The 20,309-nt window shown below is 45.6% G+C and overlaps 1 protein-coding gene across 3 annotated transcripts in view; it reads right to left on the bottom strand.

The window, feature by feature from the left end:
• Positions 1-6,642: 6,642 nt before the first annotated feature.
• ATP8A2 (ATPase phospholipid transporting 8A2) overlaps positions 6,643-20,309 on the bottom strand; it is a 353,567-nt gene continuing 339,900 nt past the window's right edge. For 2 of the 3 annotated variants that reach the window (XM_069808117.1, XM_069808118.1), the window contains exon 37: positions 7,253-13,980. In XM_069808117.1, coding sequence (XP_069664218.1) covers positions 13,883-13,980 — 98 coding nt within the window. In that variant the 3' untranslated portion in view covers positions 7,253-13,882. Of the gene's footprint in view, positions 13,981-20,309 lie in introns of all 3 variants that reach the window. The other variant, XR_011328953.1, reaches the window with a different exon arrangement.

The raw sequence follows: 20,309 nt of genomic DNA, 5'->3' as shown, positions 1-20,309 counted from the left end.
AGGATGGGCAGAGCCCATGGCCCCATCAGGCTCGCCCTTTCCAAATAATGCCAAATACTCTGCAGCAAATGGCATTTTTTCAGAGGATTTTTGGTTTCAGTTGGCTTCATGGTTACCAGGATAGGAAATCGGGCCTTGTTGGATCTGCCTGTTTATGACTCAAATAGGAAAGAACAGTTGGGAAAAAACCATAGCCTTGGTCAGTCTGTACGTAGCACGTCCCAAAACGCCACGGAAAGCTGGCAGGGAAGGAAGGGGTCAGCCACGGCTTAGAGCAGATGTGCTGAGGTGACGAGCACTTCGCAGCAGGAGAGGCCAATAGTTTGTGTCAAAGCTTTTTCTCCTATTTTTATAGGTTGTGGTTTGGTTTTTTTTTTTTTCCATGGCATTTTTTTCCCTTAGTCAAGAGGGGTAGGGTTTTTCCTGCTGCACATAGTCACTATGGATGGCACGGGGAAAGGAAGTGTGGAAAGTGGTGCTGATTAATTCCAAGCAAGCTCAAGCGGTGGTTAGGACAGATGCATTTATTTACTTTTTATAGGCTACAGTGCTAGTTAAGAGCAGGCTCTATTTGGTTGTAATTCAGCAGGACTATTCCCACGTGTAATACAATAACTGGAAAAGCCTGGTGCGGTGCTGCTGCGTAGCACTGTGCCGTGGCAGCCCAAGGGTGAGCTCGGACCACGGATGAGGATAGGTACGGCGGCTCTCGGGTCCTACCAGTGAACATGCGTCTGCTCCGTAGGAGAGCCAGGCTTCTCCTTTTCTTTATAATACAAGAGCCTAAAAATCTGAAGCTTAAAAAATCACAGCCACACTTCCAAACCTGCTGCATGGCCCGTAAATGCATTTTTAGCCTTATATGGCTGCAAGAAGCGATGGAAACACTCCTGCAGTCACTTCACCCATCCTGCAGCCCTGGCCAAGTGCTCCCCATGGGGCTCTCCGTGGCCGGTCATGCAGCTCGGTGCGGGATGACGCATGGCTCAGGAAACCTACCCTGAGAGGCTGTACGCCTTTTTCCTTGCTCAATTTCATCCTGTTACTCAGTCCTATCTTCCCAGGCTGTCCTAAACAATTCCTCTTTTTTTCCTGCTGTTTACACCCCTTAAACTTGCAGTTTAAAGTATATGGCATACTTTTTCAGTGCCTGTTTCTGAATACCTTGCTACCTATTTAAGGCACTGAAGTGGTCAGTACTGTGCCGTGCCAGGGATGGTGTGCACAGTAAGCAGTAATGATGGTGGGGAGAAGCCAGTAAAACCCATACAGGCTGGGCTGGCACCGGTTTGCCCATAGCACATACCAGCGCGGCATCGGTGTCCCCAAGGCAGCCGTACCCCATCCCGCCAGGCGCAGCCAGCACTGACCCACGGTGCCCAAACCACTGAGCCGTGTGGGGAAATGGCACAAAATTCTCACCAGCAACACGACACCCTCACAACACTCGTACAGAGAACCGCTCTGAAACGTCTAACCTACTAGCTGGGCATTGTCAAAGCCTATTCCTCCCCCTCAGCACAAGATTTTCGTGTCCCCATACAGCTGTTACCAGCCAGCGCCGCGTTCGTTAGGGGAAAGCGGACCTTGGTGCGATTAGAGGCCATCGCTTAAATGTGCCCGTAATGGCCACAGGAGAGGGAGCTGGGTTTGGGTCCCAGCTCAGCACATTAACCTCAGCACCTCCCTTTCAAAATATCTAATTTGCTGTTCATTTTTTGTCTTACTGGAGCTCTTCTTTCCCCTCCAGATTTTCTGCTTTCCTGTTCTTTTCCTCCCACTGAAGTTGTTACTAAATATTATTCCCCACATGTATTCCCTTGTATTTTTCCAAGCTGAATCTCATTTTATTGTTTCCTGCTCATATTTCTTGCTTCTCTGTAGGTCCCTTTGTATTATTTCTCTGTCCTCAGCGGGGTTTGCAACATTTTCCTGCCCAGGATCACTTGCAAATGGACTGAACAAGTCACTTAAGCCTGTGACATCCTTTCTCCCCTTCCCCTTCTGCACCAAATGGAGCCAGTTCAGCGAGACCCTGCCCTCCCTGGGGGCTCACAGTGTCCCCCGTCCTGTAGCAGAGCATTTAATCCCTGTGGCAGTATTTCTGTGCAACCTCAATGGCTAAATAACACCAGTCACTGGTGCTGTAAAGTCGTCTTGGTCTCAGTATTTGGAAAACCAGGAAGGCAAACATTGCGCTAGGCATGGCCAAAAAGTTGCTAGGTGTGTCAGAGGCTGAGTGTCTGCTTACTCCCTGATTTTCATTAAAAGAGGGGAGACAGACCTCTCTGGAGTGTAACATGAATCACAGCTCTCAGACTGCCAAGTGCCTCCAGCATCGTAGTGGCCACTGGCTTTGGCAAAAGAAGGTTCATTTACTTTTTCCTAATATTTATCAGTTTTGGTGGTTATTTCTGATGAGAGGAAACCACGCGGGTAACAACTCAGTCACCTTCTGCACTGGGCAAGGCCTGGTGGGCACACGCAGCTCGCCAAGGACAGACATCGTTTCCTTCTCTCGTTTGCGTTGTTGACAGTACATCAGGAAACACGAAAGAAAACTCACCTTAAACTTTGAAAACAGAATCTTGTCTGCCATCACAGGCTGTTTTCACCCACTTCCTAGGCTTGTAGTAGCAAAAGTAGAATTCAAATATTCAAGACAGCATAGAAATAACATCCTTTCTCATGCAACATGATAATCCTTCACTTTCAGATAAGCAATCCCTTATTTACTGTTACCAGTCCTTCAGAAAACCTCCAGCAAAATCAAGGCAAACAGTGATACATCAAGCTGAAAAATGTTGCTTAATTCAAAAGAGGAGTTGCTTTCCATCAAGCCTTCCTCATGTTTAATGCTGAAGCAGCTCAGGGCACGGCCCACGCTGGTTTGTGTTTGTAGGTTAACTTGAAAACCAAAAAGCAGGAAGGCACCGCTTCAGATCCTATCAATCCTCTTCAGCTAGGGCAAGCGAACATCGTGTCACACAGCAGTAATAACGCAACAATAAAATAAAATTCCTTATCTATCTCCCTTCCAGGATACTGAGCAACTTCCTTCAATCAGGTTTGGAAAGTACTTTGAAAGCTGATGGGGACAGGCTGGTGGAGCGTTCGATCCTACTGGGCAGAGCCAAGCTTAGCTGGGCCACAAACTTCCCAGAGCTCGATGGCACCACGGCCACTCGCCCCAGGACAAGTCTGACCCCTTACAGGACATTGCTCCTCCGAGACAAGGATGCCAGCGTGTTGTGCGGTCTCTGCTATGATTTATTACCTGAATAGTAAAGAGTGGCTTATGCAGCTGCTAATTCCCTCAATATTTGCTTTTGAGAGGAAGAATTCCATTGACTTTGCACATCAGACAGTCTGTGCGTGATTGTAAATGTCTCATTATGGGGGAAAAGTGATTCTCAGTTTACATCTGTGCAAACCAAAAGCAACTGCTGTAGACCTCCTGTGCAGTCAGAATCAGGCTCTCAGTTTAAAAGCTAAAATGCCACCTTCACTATGTATGGATAAATATGTACAGTCATTATACAGGATTTAATCAACATGCATGAAATAGGTATGCAGCTCAAGCTCTGATACTGGGCACGTCCAAATGGACAGACACTAAGACCATGTTACATTTTTTTCCAGACAAAGACCCATATTAGCATGCTTGCAGGCACTTCTTTCCACAACGTGGAGAAAGGAACGGGGGAGATGGACCAGCACAGTTACAAACCCAGCGTATTATACATATCCAGCCCAACCCACAGACCCCTTCTTCCAGTCCTCTTTCTCCTGAGGGACCAGGAGGTGCTCCTGCTGCCTGTACTGGTTCCCAGCAAGTACCACCAGCTCCACAGCATCCGTCAAGACCAATGAACCAGTCTTGTTTTACTGTGACAACTGTGCTAGATGCGTGCGATCCGGCTGCAGGTTGTGCCAGCCAAGCCATCAGACACGAGGTGGTCCGAGCGCTGAGGCTCCCAGGCACTCCACTGCAGGGTTTAAGTGCCAAAACGCCTTTAAAGCTTGCAGCTTCAGCACTCAAGGGCCTGCTTCGTGTGACCCAGCAAGCTCAGCGTCCCCACCGCTCCAACAACAGGACACCCTCAGGGGCAGCACCCAATACCATGGGAAATGCAGAAGGGAACCAGGACCACCTCTTCCGCCATCACCCCGCTGTCCACCGGAGCAGTCACGGCATGAAAATGCAAGATGAGCTCCCTCCTATCAAGCCTCGTCACGGCGTGTCCCCCGGAGCAAGGTCTCACCAGCATGGTTCACCGTTGCCCCACCTTGGACGCAGCCCACTCACCATCTGCCTGAGAGCTCCCTCCTCAGCGCGGGCAGCCAAGAACCAGCAGCCGCTTTCAAGGATGTTTCAAGGCTCATTTCTCTGCAGCCCCGTATTTCTGCCAAGGAGGAAGCAGGAGGAAACTCTTTCCAAGTTTCTGAGGACCTGCTGCACCCCAAAAGTTGGGGGAACTTGAAGAGGCGCGGGGCTGCGCTAGGAGGCTGGGTACTGTGGCAGCAGCGCTCACAGAAAGGGATTACATTTCTGAAATCTTCTTGCTTAACATTCCTCAACAGGACCTTTCTCAGTTACACTTATTTTTTAATGCTCCCATTTCAGACTTGAGCATTAACCTTCGGGTTTAGGGACTTTGATTCTCCTTTGGTCTGGTATGAGGCACCAAAGCCTGCCGGCAACGGACTTAACAGCTGCTCTGGCAAATAGTTGGCTCTGGGACGTGAGCACTAGACAGTCTCACAGCCCTGCCCGTCAAACTGTTAGAGGGAAAGTCTCTGAGGTGATTAGTCAACTAATATATCTAATAAGGGTTTTAAGCAGCAATCTGTTATATTTAACAATTCTGAGATTCATTTCCTTTTCAGTGCGCTGTACAAGAGACAACAGTGCAGGGAGCAGTCAGCTAAGCATCAAGTTCTCCCACCACCAACCGAATAAAGCTTATTCAAGCTTACCATCAATTTTACTTTGGCATAATTGATTGCCCAGATGTGTGAGAAGCTTTTACATACAGCGAAGTTCCTGCTGCTACACACTTGAGGGCTGGACTGCTGCTACAGAGGCCCAGGGAAGGAGCAGGCGTTTACCGCTGCACAACAGGGATACACAAGGAGTTCATCGCTGGCTTTTTATTTCTCTGCAAAGGAAAAGCAGGTACTAGGTCTGGCTTCTGGGATAAAAGTGTTTTGAAATGCGCTCAAGCAGTAACTCGTAAAGGGAAGAGGGGAAATTTGGCTTACACCTCCTTTTTGTTTCCTAATTTTAAAAATCCAGAAGTAATTTGTTGTTTTAAAAAAGTCTCTCTATGCTCTTAAAAGTGGTTCTGTCGGCAATCTATAACGAAAAAAACCAGTCATCAAGTTATAGCACCCCAAGGAAGAAAAGTTTTAGCCAGACTATATATATAAATATGCATTTTGTTCCTGATAAAATCTGTTTAATTCCAGTGTCTAATAATATTTAGACAAAAAGATCTCTTTGTTAAGGCTCATGCACTTTTACTTTCATAAGGGTCTTGTAATGCATGTTCCCCATCAAAAAACCGAGTAAGGCCAATCTTCTCTGCAAATTTAACTTCAGCCGTGACTCGAGTATCAGTAGGATGCTGCTGTTGCCTTGAGCTGGCTGTGCCCTGAGGTCTCACAGCCCAGGCTCGCCCAGCCGAGCTCTCCGGTGTGCCACCCCCAGCTCACCAGCAGGTCCAGCGCGAGGGACAAGGTAGCTCACAGCTCCCTATGAAAAAATATTTGTTAAACAGAATGAACACATCATAGCAGAGAGGATCACAGCACGCGTCCCCCGGAGCACAGGGATGCAGAGCTACCGGGGACACAAGAGCCTTTGTGTGGTGCTTCGCACCGTTGGTCTTGCTTGAGGCAAGCGAGCTTGAGAGGTACTTCTCCGGGCAAGGCAACGCGAGCGAGCTCGGCAGCATCGGCTGAGCGCCGTCAGCAGAGACTGGACATGATATTCCTGACGAGGCAGAACCAGGAGAGATCCTGCCCCTGCGCTCAGGAGGGTTTGGAGAAAGGCATCTCTCGTGGTCTTGCATCACTGCACATCTCGATGTGTCATCAGACCGCTCTCCCCCCACAAACGCAAGAGCATGCGGGCCCGGTGTTCAAAAAGCCTCTTGCAAATTTAGATGCAAGGCAAGAAAGGAGCAAAGGAAATTTTAGGGCTTAATCTTCCCCTGCTGTGTCTACGTGACTTAGCTGGGACAAAAGGTTTCCCAGGTTTATTTTGGTGAAGCCTTGGTGAGATCAAAGATATTATTTGTAGGAGAATATCTGTCCATCTAGTTTATGTAAAAAGATGGTTTTCCCCTGGAGACATTATTCAAAGATCAGGTACCTGCTCTAAGCTCACCAGTACCATTCTTATTTTGCCATACTAGTCTTGCATTTGGGGCCTGATCTGAGACCCACTAAAGGCACCCAAACCTTGTCCTTGGCACTAACAGAAGCAGGCCCTTAAAACACACCCAAGAGGTCATGAAAAAATAAAAATAATCCACTCACCAGCTTTGCAGGCTAAATCTCAAATGCATTTAACATTGAACTCTTGCTGCAAAACTTGTGGGGGGGGATAAAACAAACAAGCTTCTGTCCATTGGATTGCTTTAATAAAAGGTTTATTGGAAATATTTTTGTGCAGACATACAACAGTCAACAATGCTGTTCAAAGCTACAAATTTTCTAAGTTTTCCAAACCTTCTAAAAATACAAGTAAATGACCTTCATTTGTATTCAGTCTAGGAGGGAAACAAACTCCACTGTAATGCTATGCTGTATTTAAACTACCAGAGGACATTAATAGGATGTGAAAATGGTAACACTTCTAGAGGAAAAAACCCACACACCACTGCTGCTCTGCTGGGAGCCAATTAAACATCCCCCCACAGCATTACTCCTCTCTGCATATCCAGATTAAAACCTCCCCATCTGAAACAATATTTAAGCAATTCGAGTACAGATACGACAGACAAGCGGGCACATGACTTGGCTCGCTGATGAAAAAGATGCTGTTAAAGTTCCTGTCACTCAAGCCGCTGAATATTTGACCTCCCAGCGCAATGGGCTGCACTTCGGGGGCAGGAGGAGGGACACGGGGAGGTTTTCAAGTCGGGTGACTCTTCCAACACACACATGCACACACAGTCCCAGAGGGCTTGGCTGCCTCATTGCTTTATATTATCTGGAGCCCTTTTTCTTTTTTAAAAAAAAAAAAAAAAAAAAAAGAGTTGAGAAACAACTTCGAGCAACTTTCAGTCTAAGGACTCTTGATAGTAAGAACAGCAAGTGCCTGCATTCCCGTCCTGAATCAAAGTATCAGCCAGAAGGGCAAAGGAGAGCATATTCACTGTCTGTTAAATTCCATGTTTTCTAAGAAACCCTGCAGATGTTTTGAAATTAATTTATGCCAAGACGACATCTGGAACATCTTCGCAGGGAAGCCACCCAGTAAGGTGGTCAGAATTTAAAACAATCACGTCTTTCTGTTAATGTTGGCTTTTCCCCTTGGCTTCATCGCTCCATAATTACAAGGGTGCTGACCTCCTGGCTATGCACAGTGACAGTTTGGCAACATATTAGTCCTTTTCTTCATCGTTAGACTTCTGCGTGACTTCCCAGACCTGGGCTTGCCCACACACAATTTGTCATTTACCCACTTCTATTTCTCTTTCGTAGCTACAGAGATGCTGAGGTAGAATGATCCCCTCGTGGCAGAATTCAGGAGAACTTGCCTCACCTTCTTCGTACATAAAGGAAGGTTTTGGAGAAGCGCTAGCACTCAGCTGTTTTACCTTCTGTCCATACCACAAACGAGCAAGCCACAAATCCAAACGAAACAACCCCTCAGCTTCACGCTCTATCACAAAAAGACCCAGGTCCTCGGATTAACGAGCCCCTTCCACCGGCCCAGGAGTTAGGAACCTGGCCAGGAGCAACACCCAAAGAGAAGTCCTGTTAACCGAGACAGACGTTCCCTGTCAGGACTGAAATAATTTTAGTGCTCAATTCCTGTAGGTCCATGAGGCAAACAGCAGCCAGTAAACAATTTAGCCACCTGTCGTAACCCAGAAAAGAACCTGCTAGAGCCAAGGGACGCCAAGCAGGGGGGCTTCTGGCAGGGACATGTTCCCTTTCTCCAAGCCCAGGACTCTGCTTGGTGCCAGAGAAAGCTCAGCTTCAGGAGACAACGGAGCTTCAGAAGCTCGTAACACAGGTCTCCTCCTCCCTTCCCAGAGCCACAGAAAGGAACCGGAGAAGTAAGCTTCATCACAGCTCTTTAACAGCAGCAGTGGTCTCGGCCAAGCTATTTCGTTTCCCAGCCCCTTCGCCCCTCCAGACAGCCCATCCGAGAGCACGTTCCCGGCCAGATAAACCTGGCCAGGCTGCAGGTCACCAAGAATCAATCACCTTCGGGATTCACTTATGTGGCTAAGCAGCACAGGGCACTTTCTGGTTTTCATTTGCAAACAAGGCTCAAAGCCTCTATCAATCTTGCTGCTAGGTATGAAAAGGTATGGAAAGAGTTATTCTCCGCATCCATATGGATTTCTTTTGCTGTCATCTATTGTACTGATCTGTCTTGTGGTCTTCTCCAGACACACAGCTCTGGTCACAAGTGCTGAACGGTAGTGGAGGCTCTCTTGGGTGTCTGGAGGATAACGAAGCTTTCGGGTATGAGGATCTGAGCTCTCCCCCTCCTGGAGCTATTGAGTTCTGAGAAGTCAGTGTAAGCAATATCATAAGACTAGTGAAAATAAAATGGGAACGGGGCTGTTAACTGTGTAATCAAACCAAGGAGACTTTCCCCAATGCCACACAGGAGGAGAAAGCTCTAAGAAAATAATCAATGTGTATGGTTTCACCGAACAAAGCACTGAGCCTTTCATGTACGGTACAAGAAAAAGCGTAAAAGCATGTTTCACTCTATTCTAACAGGAATTGCTTGCAGTCAACCCAGAAGGCTCAGCACCAGGAATAATAAGCTCTAGAAACCATCCATCTGAAAGCTCAGGTCATGTCAAAGGCCCGACCTCATCAGCACTAAGGTCATTTCCAAAGAAGCAGGGGCTGTGCTCCTGGAATAGCTTGTTTTACCCCTGCTGCTGCTGGGAGAGTCCCACCGGTCACCACCTACGATACAAAGACAACTGGGCCACCGTGTTAGGGAACAGCTGGAGAGCCGCCCTTCAGAGTGGCATCTGGGACAGAGCTGCTGCAGAGAGGGCTTCTGAGGAACAGTGATGTGGCTGCAAATAAACAACATGCTAAAGAGAAGTGCCACTGCCTGTTCACTCGCTCGCCAAGTGACACAGCTGCTCACACAGGGCCTGACCAGTGGGATGAGAATGGGCCGTGTACAAGCCCAGTCACCAGATTCATAACCTGCTGAGTCTTCATCTCTTGTATACCTCGCTACACTGTCTGCAGTGACAATTATGAGTTATGGCTAGGGACGATACTTGGATTTGAATTCAAAACTCTCCCCATTTGATAGGCACTTCGGCTGTGCCTCCAACAGCTGCCTGCGGGACAGCCTCAGGGCCGTGCCCAGGGGACCCTGCAGGTAGAAGGTAGAGAAGAGGGTCTGGATCTGCTTGGTGCTCAGCATCTTCAACAAAGCATGGAGCTGCAGCATACACAGGCTCCGGGAGAGACAAATACAAGGGTCCTGACTGATAGGACAGAAGGAGCCCAACTGTCTAGAGACTGAGGAACATGCATAGTTAGCGCCACGTTTCAGAAGCAAACTGCTACCCAGATGCATCAGGTATACGACAGACACAGCCAAATTCTTCTCCAACTCATCAGGCATTTCATGTCATGACCATTTATTGTTAGACTCAACAAGACACGAATTGCTCTCCCTGCAAACCGACTGAAGTTTAAGGCATTGATACTGTGTGATGATCTAAAACTAAGGTAAAATATCCTCAGTCCCTTAAAACTAGGGAGAAATCTGACAAATCCAAAGTGCTTCTCGGGGGTGAACACCCGCTCAAGGGCTGCTCTGCTTCAAACTTCAAGTGTGAGGCTTAACAGCAAGAGTACAGTCCTCAGAGTATTTAAAAATGAAATTAAGTCATTATTTATAAAACCAAGGGAGAACGTAAATAGGGCATCACTAGTCTGAACTGATGACTGGAGGCAATGCAAAACAGCAGATTTGGTGAGTTAGCCCAAAAGGGCAAAATAAGCCTGCAGGACAGGGACAGCGCAAGGACTGTGCACCTCCCAAGCTCGTGGGGTTGTCTATGGAGGGCCAAGCTGCAGCCAGTGTGCCCACCAACCATGTTATAGTCGCTGCATTTCACTTATTCTGGTCCACCTGAGCCTTCTCCTCTTTATTTATGAGCATTGACTGTCTCCCAGCAAACACACTCCAGTACATGCTGTAAAAATAATGTAATCTTGGTAACAGGAGACTTCCCTGCAGCATCTGCTATTAGCTGCTGGCTGAGGCAGTGGAAGAGACTTCACATTTCTGGCATGCACTAAGAGGCGTGTGGTCTAGTGAAGTGCAGATTAGCGAGGCTTGGCTGTTATCTTAATTTACAGCCCATATAGTTCATGTTAACTCCACATACATTTTTAGATACATTAGCAGCTTAGTTTGACTCCAATACTTTTATTGGTTATTCGCCATTTCTCCTTGACAAGTTATTACTGACTTCCCATGCTAGCTCCCTACAGCAAGACCTGAAGCCCTGTCAAGGAAAAGAAAATGTCACCAGACTTCTCAGCAGTGCTCAGCTCAGGCTCCCGCACACCAGCTTTAATTTGCTACTAGGCAATCGTTAAAGGAACAGCAGCTTCTATGCAAGCAGAGATTACGGTGTTACAAAAAGAAGCAACCAGATCCAGGTTTAATTCAGGAAAATCGCCACTTCCTTCCCAATATTCAAAACCCCATCGCCACTTTGGTCAGTGCAGAACGCTGCCCAAAGACATCCTTTTTTGATCAGCCCTAGGCAGTTAAGTCTGGATGGTCAAGCAGAAATCTCCCATTCCTTCTGCTCCAATACCTTGTCTAGTTGGTAACACTTTCACATAGCGCTTTCAAAGGTTGCTGTTCCTGCTACGTGCATTTGTGTTAATGAACAAGGAATTCTGTTGATGCAGAGCAGCTGCCGTTCTCCTTTTGCTAACACACCACTGGAATACACCTCATCATTGTTCACCAAGACAAGCAACTCCAACAGTCAGGCTACAGCATATTACAATACATTAATTCCTGTAATGACTCCAAAGAACAAGAAGAATGCCAGGGCTTGACCTGGGTGGGCTCTACAGGATTAACTCAGCTAGAGATTAAGGCCTTACAGTGATGATAAAGTCTGACCTGCTAGCCCCAGTGTCACATACTGTATAGCCCTGTGACAAACCCCATGTGTAATTCCCATTGAGCTGACATCCAACACACGTACCTCAATCTAAGCCACTATTCACTCTAGGGAGGGTTTGTGTTTGTGACACACACTGACCTCAATTTACAGAGAGGTCAAAATGATACAGCCCGTAGTCTGCACTAATAAAATAAATCACATTAGATGACAGCTGCTCTTCCCCAGCATCTCTCCTTATGTTCTGTAAAACTTTGTTGCACTAAGTTGAGAACAGAAGAGACTCCAGGATCCCTTCTATTCTCTGCTCGACACATTTACTTGCCCTTCTTCATTATCCAGAGGTTTTTAGAAGATTTTTTTCTGTATCCTCATGAAAAGCCTCCAAATTGTTTACATACCAATGTTTACTGTGTGGCTTAGAGTACAAAGACTAAGCTGATCTCGCTTTGTCTCGGTGGGAAGTTAATTTTCCTTGTGTTGTTACAAAAGGAAGAAACAGTTAGTGGTTTTGAGGACAGGCTTACACCCCACATTTCCTAAATAGATTTTGTTTCTAAATAAAAGAAAGTGTTTAACAGGTTAGATCAGCATTAAGATTTAAAAGTTCCTGGGATCAGGTCTACCCTCCCCTTATTTATTCTCTGCACTAGTATTCGTGCCTTTAAACAAAATTCATCTCCCAGAAAATATATACACCCACACTTGGCCCCTTGACATTCATGCCTATGGCAAAATTATTTGCACGTTTCCCTTATTGCATAATTGTCTCATTAGCACTGCAGAAAGAAGGTGATGACTTTTCCCTCTGTGCCATTAGCCTAATCCAAGAGCAATTCTGCCTGGTGCTGCAGGAGCAAAATTTGCTTTTTAACATGGAAGGGGACTCCGAGTCTCCAAGGTGGCACCAAGAATTGAACTATGACACCTGAGCGCTGGCATTTACTCACAACCCTTAAGGAAGATTAAGCCAGTGGGCCAGGCTGGCATTTCCCTTTTCCTTGCTAAACATAAATATTCATATTCAAATTGCTTTCCGATATATTTAAATCAATAAAAAGTTCTGGAAGATGGTCAACAGGGCAAAAAACAACACCAACTTATTAAATGCACAGATGTAGTATACACATTAGCCATGAAACCTGGTTAAAACACAGCAGTATTTACTTTATGCTATTCAGAAACGTGTCTTGGCGACTAAAATTAATAGAACTTGTCTGGAGGACAGCATAAGCTTTCTAAGAGCTCTTTCAGCTTTAACTTATGCCCCAGTTTTTGCTTTTTTTTTTTTTCCAAAATTTCCAATCTATGCAGCAGCACGCCTGTCCTACTGGCACAGTGAGGCCGTGGAGCCAGCATTCCTTCCAGGGCTCACAGGTCCAAGTGTGTTGGGAAGCCTGTTGATGGATCAAGATCTAGAAGAGTGACTACTTTGGCTGAACAAACAGCAGGTCTTCTCTTCACAATGACCAGCTCTGTGTGTGTACATGTGTGTGCACGCACGTGTGTAAATCCTTCCTAACTTGCCTTTGCAAATCTATCCTACCTGGTCACGGGAATGCTTCTTTGGGGTTACAGCGTCGGTCTCCTGTGCGCATCCGATCTTCTTTCTCAACATCCGACAAGCTTGTACCTTTTAAGTTCTCAGTGTTTCATTCTATTGTTAAAGTGAGAATGGATCATGGACAGAAATCCCAGGCTACATTTGAAATGCACGTCCAAATACATCACGAAGAGTTACCAGGAGACACCTATTTGAGTTCATCTTTGTGCACAAAGCCATGCACTCAAGACAGCTGCCGTGCACTCAAGACAGCTGCCCTGCCGAGCTCTCTGACTTCGACATCCTGGCTTTGTGAGCTATTAATTGGGTTTTAGAAAGCTAAGGTAAAGCCCTAATAAATCCTGTAAGAGGGCAAAAGATACTCTAAGTAATTCATTGCTATCTTGTGTTATTCTGTCATAAGAAGGCAAATAAGCATTTTTAGCTACAGACTGTGTTGCAATCAAAAGTTTTATGCCAAATTGTCTGTTAAAATTTCAGCCACATTAGTAAACAGTGAATATTAGAGGGAGTAAGGTCCGCATGCAGCCGTGTGCACTTGGTCTGTGTGTAACAAAACAGGAAATCTCAGCACCCCGTTCCAATTAAGCAAAGGCTGATTTCTCATGGAACATAAATTTTCTACTTTTCTCCCAGAACAATCTTATGCTGATGTTTTAAATAGTGGTAAAACATTGTTTTTAATTTCACACCTCACATAGCACAGTCAAATGCTTCATAACAACATAAACAAAACTTTAGGCAGAGCTTTGCGACTGAATTCAAACAATGATTTCCCCCCACAATATGTACTCAAGGTTTGCAGGGAGAATACAGAAACTTGTTGGCTAAGGCCACAGAAATGAGTTCTCTGGTGTTTTGGCTGCTGCTGCCTGTTAACAGTGGATGCATTGATCCAAATCCCATTATTCCCACCACCCATCAAGTGAAGAACCATTTATTCTATTTCTGCTCTCCTTTTGGTTGTATCGTAGGATCGAACAACTTGCGACTGGGAAACAACACCGTGTTCTTCTTGGGAAAATGCATACCCATCTGAAAAAGTAAAGGAAGAAAAAAAAGAAAAGTTGAAGTCCAGCTCAAGGGCACAGCCCATTTTTAGGAACAGTTTTAGGCATCACTAGAGTTACATGACAGACTGCAACTAACTTCATTTCTGTATTGTGCTTCTGACATTTACAGCTGTGCACCCCACTGCCCACATCGCACAGAAAGGATGTCTGCTGCCAGCTGTCCTCCTGCTCCCCTCCCCAGGCCAGGTTAGTGTAGACACTCAACATATCCCTCTGAGTTAGCCTCACTAATAAACTACAGATTGATTTGGACACCACGTGTACTCCCATGGTGGCAGAGCTTCTTTAAAGACTTAACAGACAGGTAGAGATTTGCATTTTGTCTCAACTTCTCTATAGTCAGTCTGCTTGATATCAGTAGTTTCCCTGGAGGAACATGGAAATGTCTAGACCACAACCGGATCTGAGTCACATCTTCCTCTTAACTCCATTCAGGAATTTTTTTTTTTTTTTTACAAGTTTCCAGGTGGCATCTGACCAATCACACCAAGCAATTCTCGACTGTCTCGGCCAGTCACCCTTATCTTGAATAGAGCAAACTTAAACATATTCTGGAGGTCTCTATTTTGCACAAGTTAATCCTGCTAGCTAGCACAATCCTTTGGTCTCCCTAGAAATTACTCAGAAGAAAATACCCATGTGTCTGATTTCTTTTAAAGTATTGTGGACAAGGCAAGTGACATTTCTGACATCATCTGCAAAACACCACATTACTGATAAAACAGTCACAAAAGCTAATGGGCCAACATGGTGAAACACCAAACAATATTTAAAGCAGACATGACCCCACATAAAACTCTGAACAGAAAACTACAGCAAAGGACAACAGACTTTGTGACACCAATGAAAGGTGATTTTCAGGTGTAAATGGGTAACCAGAAAGGAGAAGGGCAGATTAGCATAGTTACAAAAATGGAGAAATAGGAAAGTCACAGGCTATACAGAACCAGATAATGCTTTGTAGTAGGAAAGCAGGCAAGAGCTGGCAGACATGAACACTGCCTAGGAGAAACCAAGAATTATACCATGGCTAACTCTCCACGGGCAACTCTCCATCTCCCCTGAGCAGCTCTGGAAGGAGGAGTTTATGAATTGTGAAATCCTGCCCCAGGTTGACCCCAGACTGAAAGACACAGCATCATGTAAGGACGGATGTCCCAATTACTACACACAGACCCAGCAAAAGTCTTTCAGGAGTCCTCCCTTGACAGGTTTAAGGCATATTCCCCCCCCCTAGATCAGGTACCGAGGTGAGACAGGGCTGCAGCACAACACAGAGGGACCCTGTGACAGAAAGGCACACGGAGCTGAACACCTCCTTAAGGCAGGAGGGATGTGAGACCCCTAAGCAGCCTGGGTGCTGTAGTCTGAACTTGCTCCCCACGGGCCTGAATGCAGCTTGCTTTGAAGCAGGTGACTGATGCTGGTAGCCAGAAACCCAGAAATGAACTGTACCCCTGAGTGAGGCTTGTTAAACCTTCACCTTGACAACCAAGTTGGGACCATGTGAGCTGAGCACAGAGATGCTCAAGCACTCCTAGATCTTTTCCTCTGGCTGACGCCTGCACAGGGAGCGTGGTCAGCAAGTCCTTTACAGCTGTAAGCTGCTGGGAAGACAGTCCCACAACACTAGGGATGACCGCTGTTCAATTAACGCAGAGGGTCGTCTCCTCTCTCAGAGAATGCAGGTAAATGTCACCTCTGAAGCCACGGGGACTTTGCTGTAGATTTGGGCTCTTAAGGCAGAACTCACGCTCCCTTAGCAGGAGGGCACGCTGTCACCAGGTTAGCTGACCTAAATCACAAGCATGGTAGGAAATCTTTGCCAGTAAATGGAGGGCATTCAAACAGAAGTACATCACCCAGAGCTAACTCCAGTCACATCTCCCTCTTGGAGGGATTGCGGGACAGTATGAACTTTGATTTGATTATGTGACTGACCATTCCAGCATCCCATTTTGTTTTCCCTAAGCAATTCCATGCCAATATACATACAGCTACAGAGGTACAGGTTGGTTTTTCCTGCCTCTAGCTGAAGGTTCACAGAATACATTCACAAAATGCGAACAGTCTTCTGGAAAAAAGTATGTGTGTGCTGGATAACTGCAAAGGAAATACGATTTACAAAACAAGCTTTCATTTAAAAAAGGGTAGGTTCACACTTAAACAACTACCTCCAGTGGGTTTGTTCCACGCTAAGGGCCAGCATACTGTTAGCTTTTTGGCTAAACTCTCAATGGAAACTCAACTTGGTCAAAGACCACAAGCTTAAGCCCTGAAAGGCTGAAGTCCATACCCCATAGCCTGGTCTCCATCAAGATGGCTTTCTTATATTTACTTATAAGTAAATAAAGAAAGATCATTCAGCACAGCAGATCCTTCAACTGCCATAACTACTGCAAATCCAGCACTGACCACACAAGTGTGCGGAGCCCGTCAACCCCAGGTATCTTCCCAGGACCTGCTTATTTCCAGTGCTAGCACAGGCCTACAAACAGCCAGGCAGCCCAAGCACTCTGCAAAGCCACTGCAAAATGCAATCAAAGAAATACTTTCACCACTCTCACACCAGTAGAAAACACCTGAACGTGGCAAAAAATTTCAAGCTAAGACAATCAATGGTTTGAATGGTATGGGTTGAATCAATGGTAAGAATATGAGGGATATCCTTACATCCTCATGTTCTTGATCCATCCTGAAATATCAGCAATGAGGGTTTTGTGCATATGTCGTGGGAAAGGCTGTGACCCCCGTACTTGCACACTGCCCTACTTCATTGAAGCTCAACATTTGGCAGTTTCTTTAAAACGTTCCCTGTTGATCTCTAGACAGGAAGATGAGTTCATATTACATTTTTTTATTCACATTACAATTAAAATCGAGCTTCAAGCTGTTCAGGCAGCTGACTGTGCCTTGTGGAGTCAGAACACCGTGAATGCTCAAGTCCCATCCGCATTCCCCAAGTAGCTCTACATTTCCACTCTTTTCAGACTCCATCCAAAAACAATGAAAAGTTTCCATCTACCGGTTACTAGGGAACTTTTCGGAAGTTTGACCTTTTCCCCTAACTCCAGTTTTAAAACCACACCTATGAGCCTGCCCTGGGAACAAGGCCCTCATTGTTCAGCTCTCCTGCAGCAGCCCAAGGAAGGAGCACTTTTCTTTGGGGCTTTATGGGCACAACCCACTCACAGCCGTCGCAGAAGGAAGGACCTTTGTACTTGGAGACCTTCTATTAATGGAGGAAAGGCACACTTTTGAGTATCTGTCAGTGGAACTCATCTGTTAAGAGGAGATTCACGTTCTCATCAAATCTAAGGTTTCACTCACACCAGATATTATCAGGCAACCTACTGAATTTTAAAAGCATCCTGTTGGGGTTTCTTAAAGCTTTGATATTCTATTAGTAGATCAGAATCTAGTCTCCCATTAGGTTTCTAATTTAGCGCACTCTTCTTCTGTTCCCTGCAATGACTATTCTGGTCTGTGCAATGCAATTTCTTTCTCTAAAGAAACCGTCTCCACGTATGCATCTTGAACACAGTAAAGCTGCGCAAGCTTAACAGCCCACTCACATGCAACAGCTTCCAAGACCAGGACCAGAAAGGGTCCAGAGCGCTCTTTTTATTCTGGAAAATCTGCTCATGGAAGGACCACGTACAGTTTTAGACACTTCAGGGATTTATTTGAGAGGCCTCCTACTCCTTGCACTCTGATACACTTGAACTGTCCGTCCTGGGGTTTGTTTAGCCCAACCAGCAAGAGGGCAGTTCTCGCGGGAAGCATGTCGGAAACCTTACCTTCTGCAGCATTTCACTATTTCATACGGGCAGTGGTATTATGGTTTAGTATAGTCCGAAGTATAAAATGCATTTTACCATCGTGTTGTTTGCCTTCAGAGAAAAATGCCCAGATTCAAATCCACTAAAATTAAATTTTAGGGTTTGGGGGGATGGGAATGGCTTTAAAAAAAATAATCTTTTAGGAAATGTTGCTGCTTAGATACCAAAGATATCTCTGACATAACAAAAATCAACGCTAGGGTATCACTTGGCCAGCCAAATTCTCTCTCAGGCCAAACGTCTGGTTCCACACAGTTTTTAAGGAGATTTGCTATGATGTCGCAGTTCACATTTACCAATTAAACAGTAAATGCTAACTCAGCTTTGACTTCTTTGGCAACCCTCTTCCACTTATCCTGGGAAAGTGAGAGCTGCTTTAAATCTTGAACATTTTGACAAATGCTTACAGAAATCATTCATTTCTCCGCTGATAAACTATGCCTGTGTTTTCTAAAGGACCCAAGAGGAATTCCTGACAAATGGTCCCATCTCTTTTGTCCCAGATACAAACCTACCGGTATTAGCATGTAGAAAACTGAGCCAGATGCCACAGCCTCGATTCTAAACTAATTATTCCTATTTCTTTTTCTTAAGTTGATTTTAAAAGATTGCAACTCTACTTGACAGTCAACAAATATGTAGCTTGGAAAAAATACAGAACGTATACTATATTTCAAACACATGCCAGATAAGAGGACATGGAGTTTAAAAAGCATCTCAAGTAGCTACCCTGTTGTTTTTCAAATCAAAACGCACCAGCAGAAAAGTGAGAGGAAGAAGGTGTCTTGCTAGTGGAGAATAAATGGTGGGATTAGAGCCCTCAGCATGAACACATTATTATATTATTTATTATTCGCCAGCCCCTATACTGTGAAACGAACCTCAGATGACAGGTGCTTTTTCTCCATTGATTAATAAGGTGCAAACCATACGCTCTGCGTTCAGATTTACTCTATGCAATCACCATATTCTGTCAAAGGAAGAGGGATTTTCTTTGCTAGCATAGGAAATCTGGGCCAAGTGCAGTAATCCTCATTCAGGCACGGCTCTCTGAGTTTCAGGGGGAGTTCTGCCAGAGCAGTGCTTAACAAGAGCAGGATTCAGCTGTTTTTAAGAGCATGCTGAGACAAATGACAACCGGACACTGGCAGGGGGTATTCTGAATTACAGGAGGGAAACTGCACTAGACTTTCCTTAAAGATGGACAGGTCTGAGGGAACCTAAGCAAGTGGGGAGCATCACCCTTCCCTGCTGGTGAGGCTCTGGGGGCACCGGTGATACAGGTCAGTTGTGCAGGAAGAAAGGGGAGGTCAAGAACCCTCTTTTGTATCTACAGAGCTTGTCTAAAGGAGATGCTACCTTCATAAAGTCACAGCAAAAAAGAAAGACATGAACTTCGATGGAGACCTGGAGAAAGTTCACCTGGAGAAAACCCCATTGCCAGCAAACCCTCTGAGAGGGACAGCTTTTGGGAGTCATTATTGCTCCCTCCCTCAAGCGTGAACCCCACAGAAGACTAAAGGGAAGGGTCCAAACACACATCTGAGAGGAGCCTGGTGGCACCTCCCGCTCACTCTTAAGAGGTTTTAGAAAGCAGATGGCAACGGGCAATCTCCGATTTCACCAGGCACCTTCGCCAGGAGCTATGCCAAGCCTAGAGGCCAGTGTTGTCTCCACTGCCTACAAGATTCCACTGAGATTGGTTTTATGTTAGCACGTGGGCTTGACAACTACATAAAACTCTTCCACCAAAGCCTCATGACAATGCCATCCAACAGGAACTTCACTTTTTTTTTTTTTTTTCCAAGTTTTCATAAAGCTTCCCAGAAGTTATACTGGTAGGAAGGAACCACACAATCTTTGACAGTACAGTTACTAGATAGATTTCCTTCATGCTTCTGACAGCTCTACATGATTCAGGAACACAAAACCAAAGCCAGTGCAAGAAAAACAGCCATGAAGGTCTTACTTTAAGGGCATACTCTTCCTGATAGACAGGGGCTACTCTCCAACGCAGTCACTCTGAGCCAGTTTCTTTACTGGGAGAAGGTGTTTAAGAGATTAATCCTGGCTGGCACTCCTGTATGGCACTAACACGGCACTGGCTGTGTGGCTCTGCCCCCCACTTTCGATACACGGCTCTGCAGACTTACCTCAGCCATCTTTTTCCTCCTACCGTAGGCCACTAGTAGTAGCCTGGAAAGTCCCCAAGAGATTTTTCTCCTTTCCATGAGATTGGGAACAAAGCTATTTAGGCATTGTTTCCTCTCCAAAAATTTGGAAACAGTTGTCAAAAATAACGTGACTCTCAAACCAGTACTGCATCTTTACAATCTGCACTAGGAAATTTAATCCCATTTTCCTTCCTTGTTGGGACTAAGGCAATTGATTTGCTTAAGCCTTTGTCAGCTCTAACTAAACAAACTGTTTTCCTGCTTTATATGCAAGT

This window comes from Haliaeetus albicilla, chromosome 20, assembly GCF_947461875.1.
Source record: "Haliaeetus albicilla chromosome 20, bHalAlb1.1, whole genome shotgun sequence".
Classification (NCBI taxonomy): Eukaryota; Metazoa; Chordata; class Aves; order Accipitriformes; family Accipitridae; genus Haliaeetus; species Haliaeetus albicilla.
This window is presented reverse-complemented; position numbering and strand designations above follow the sequence as displayed.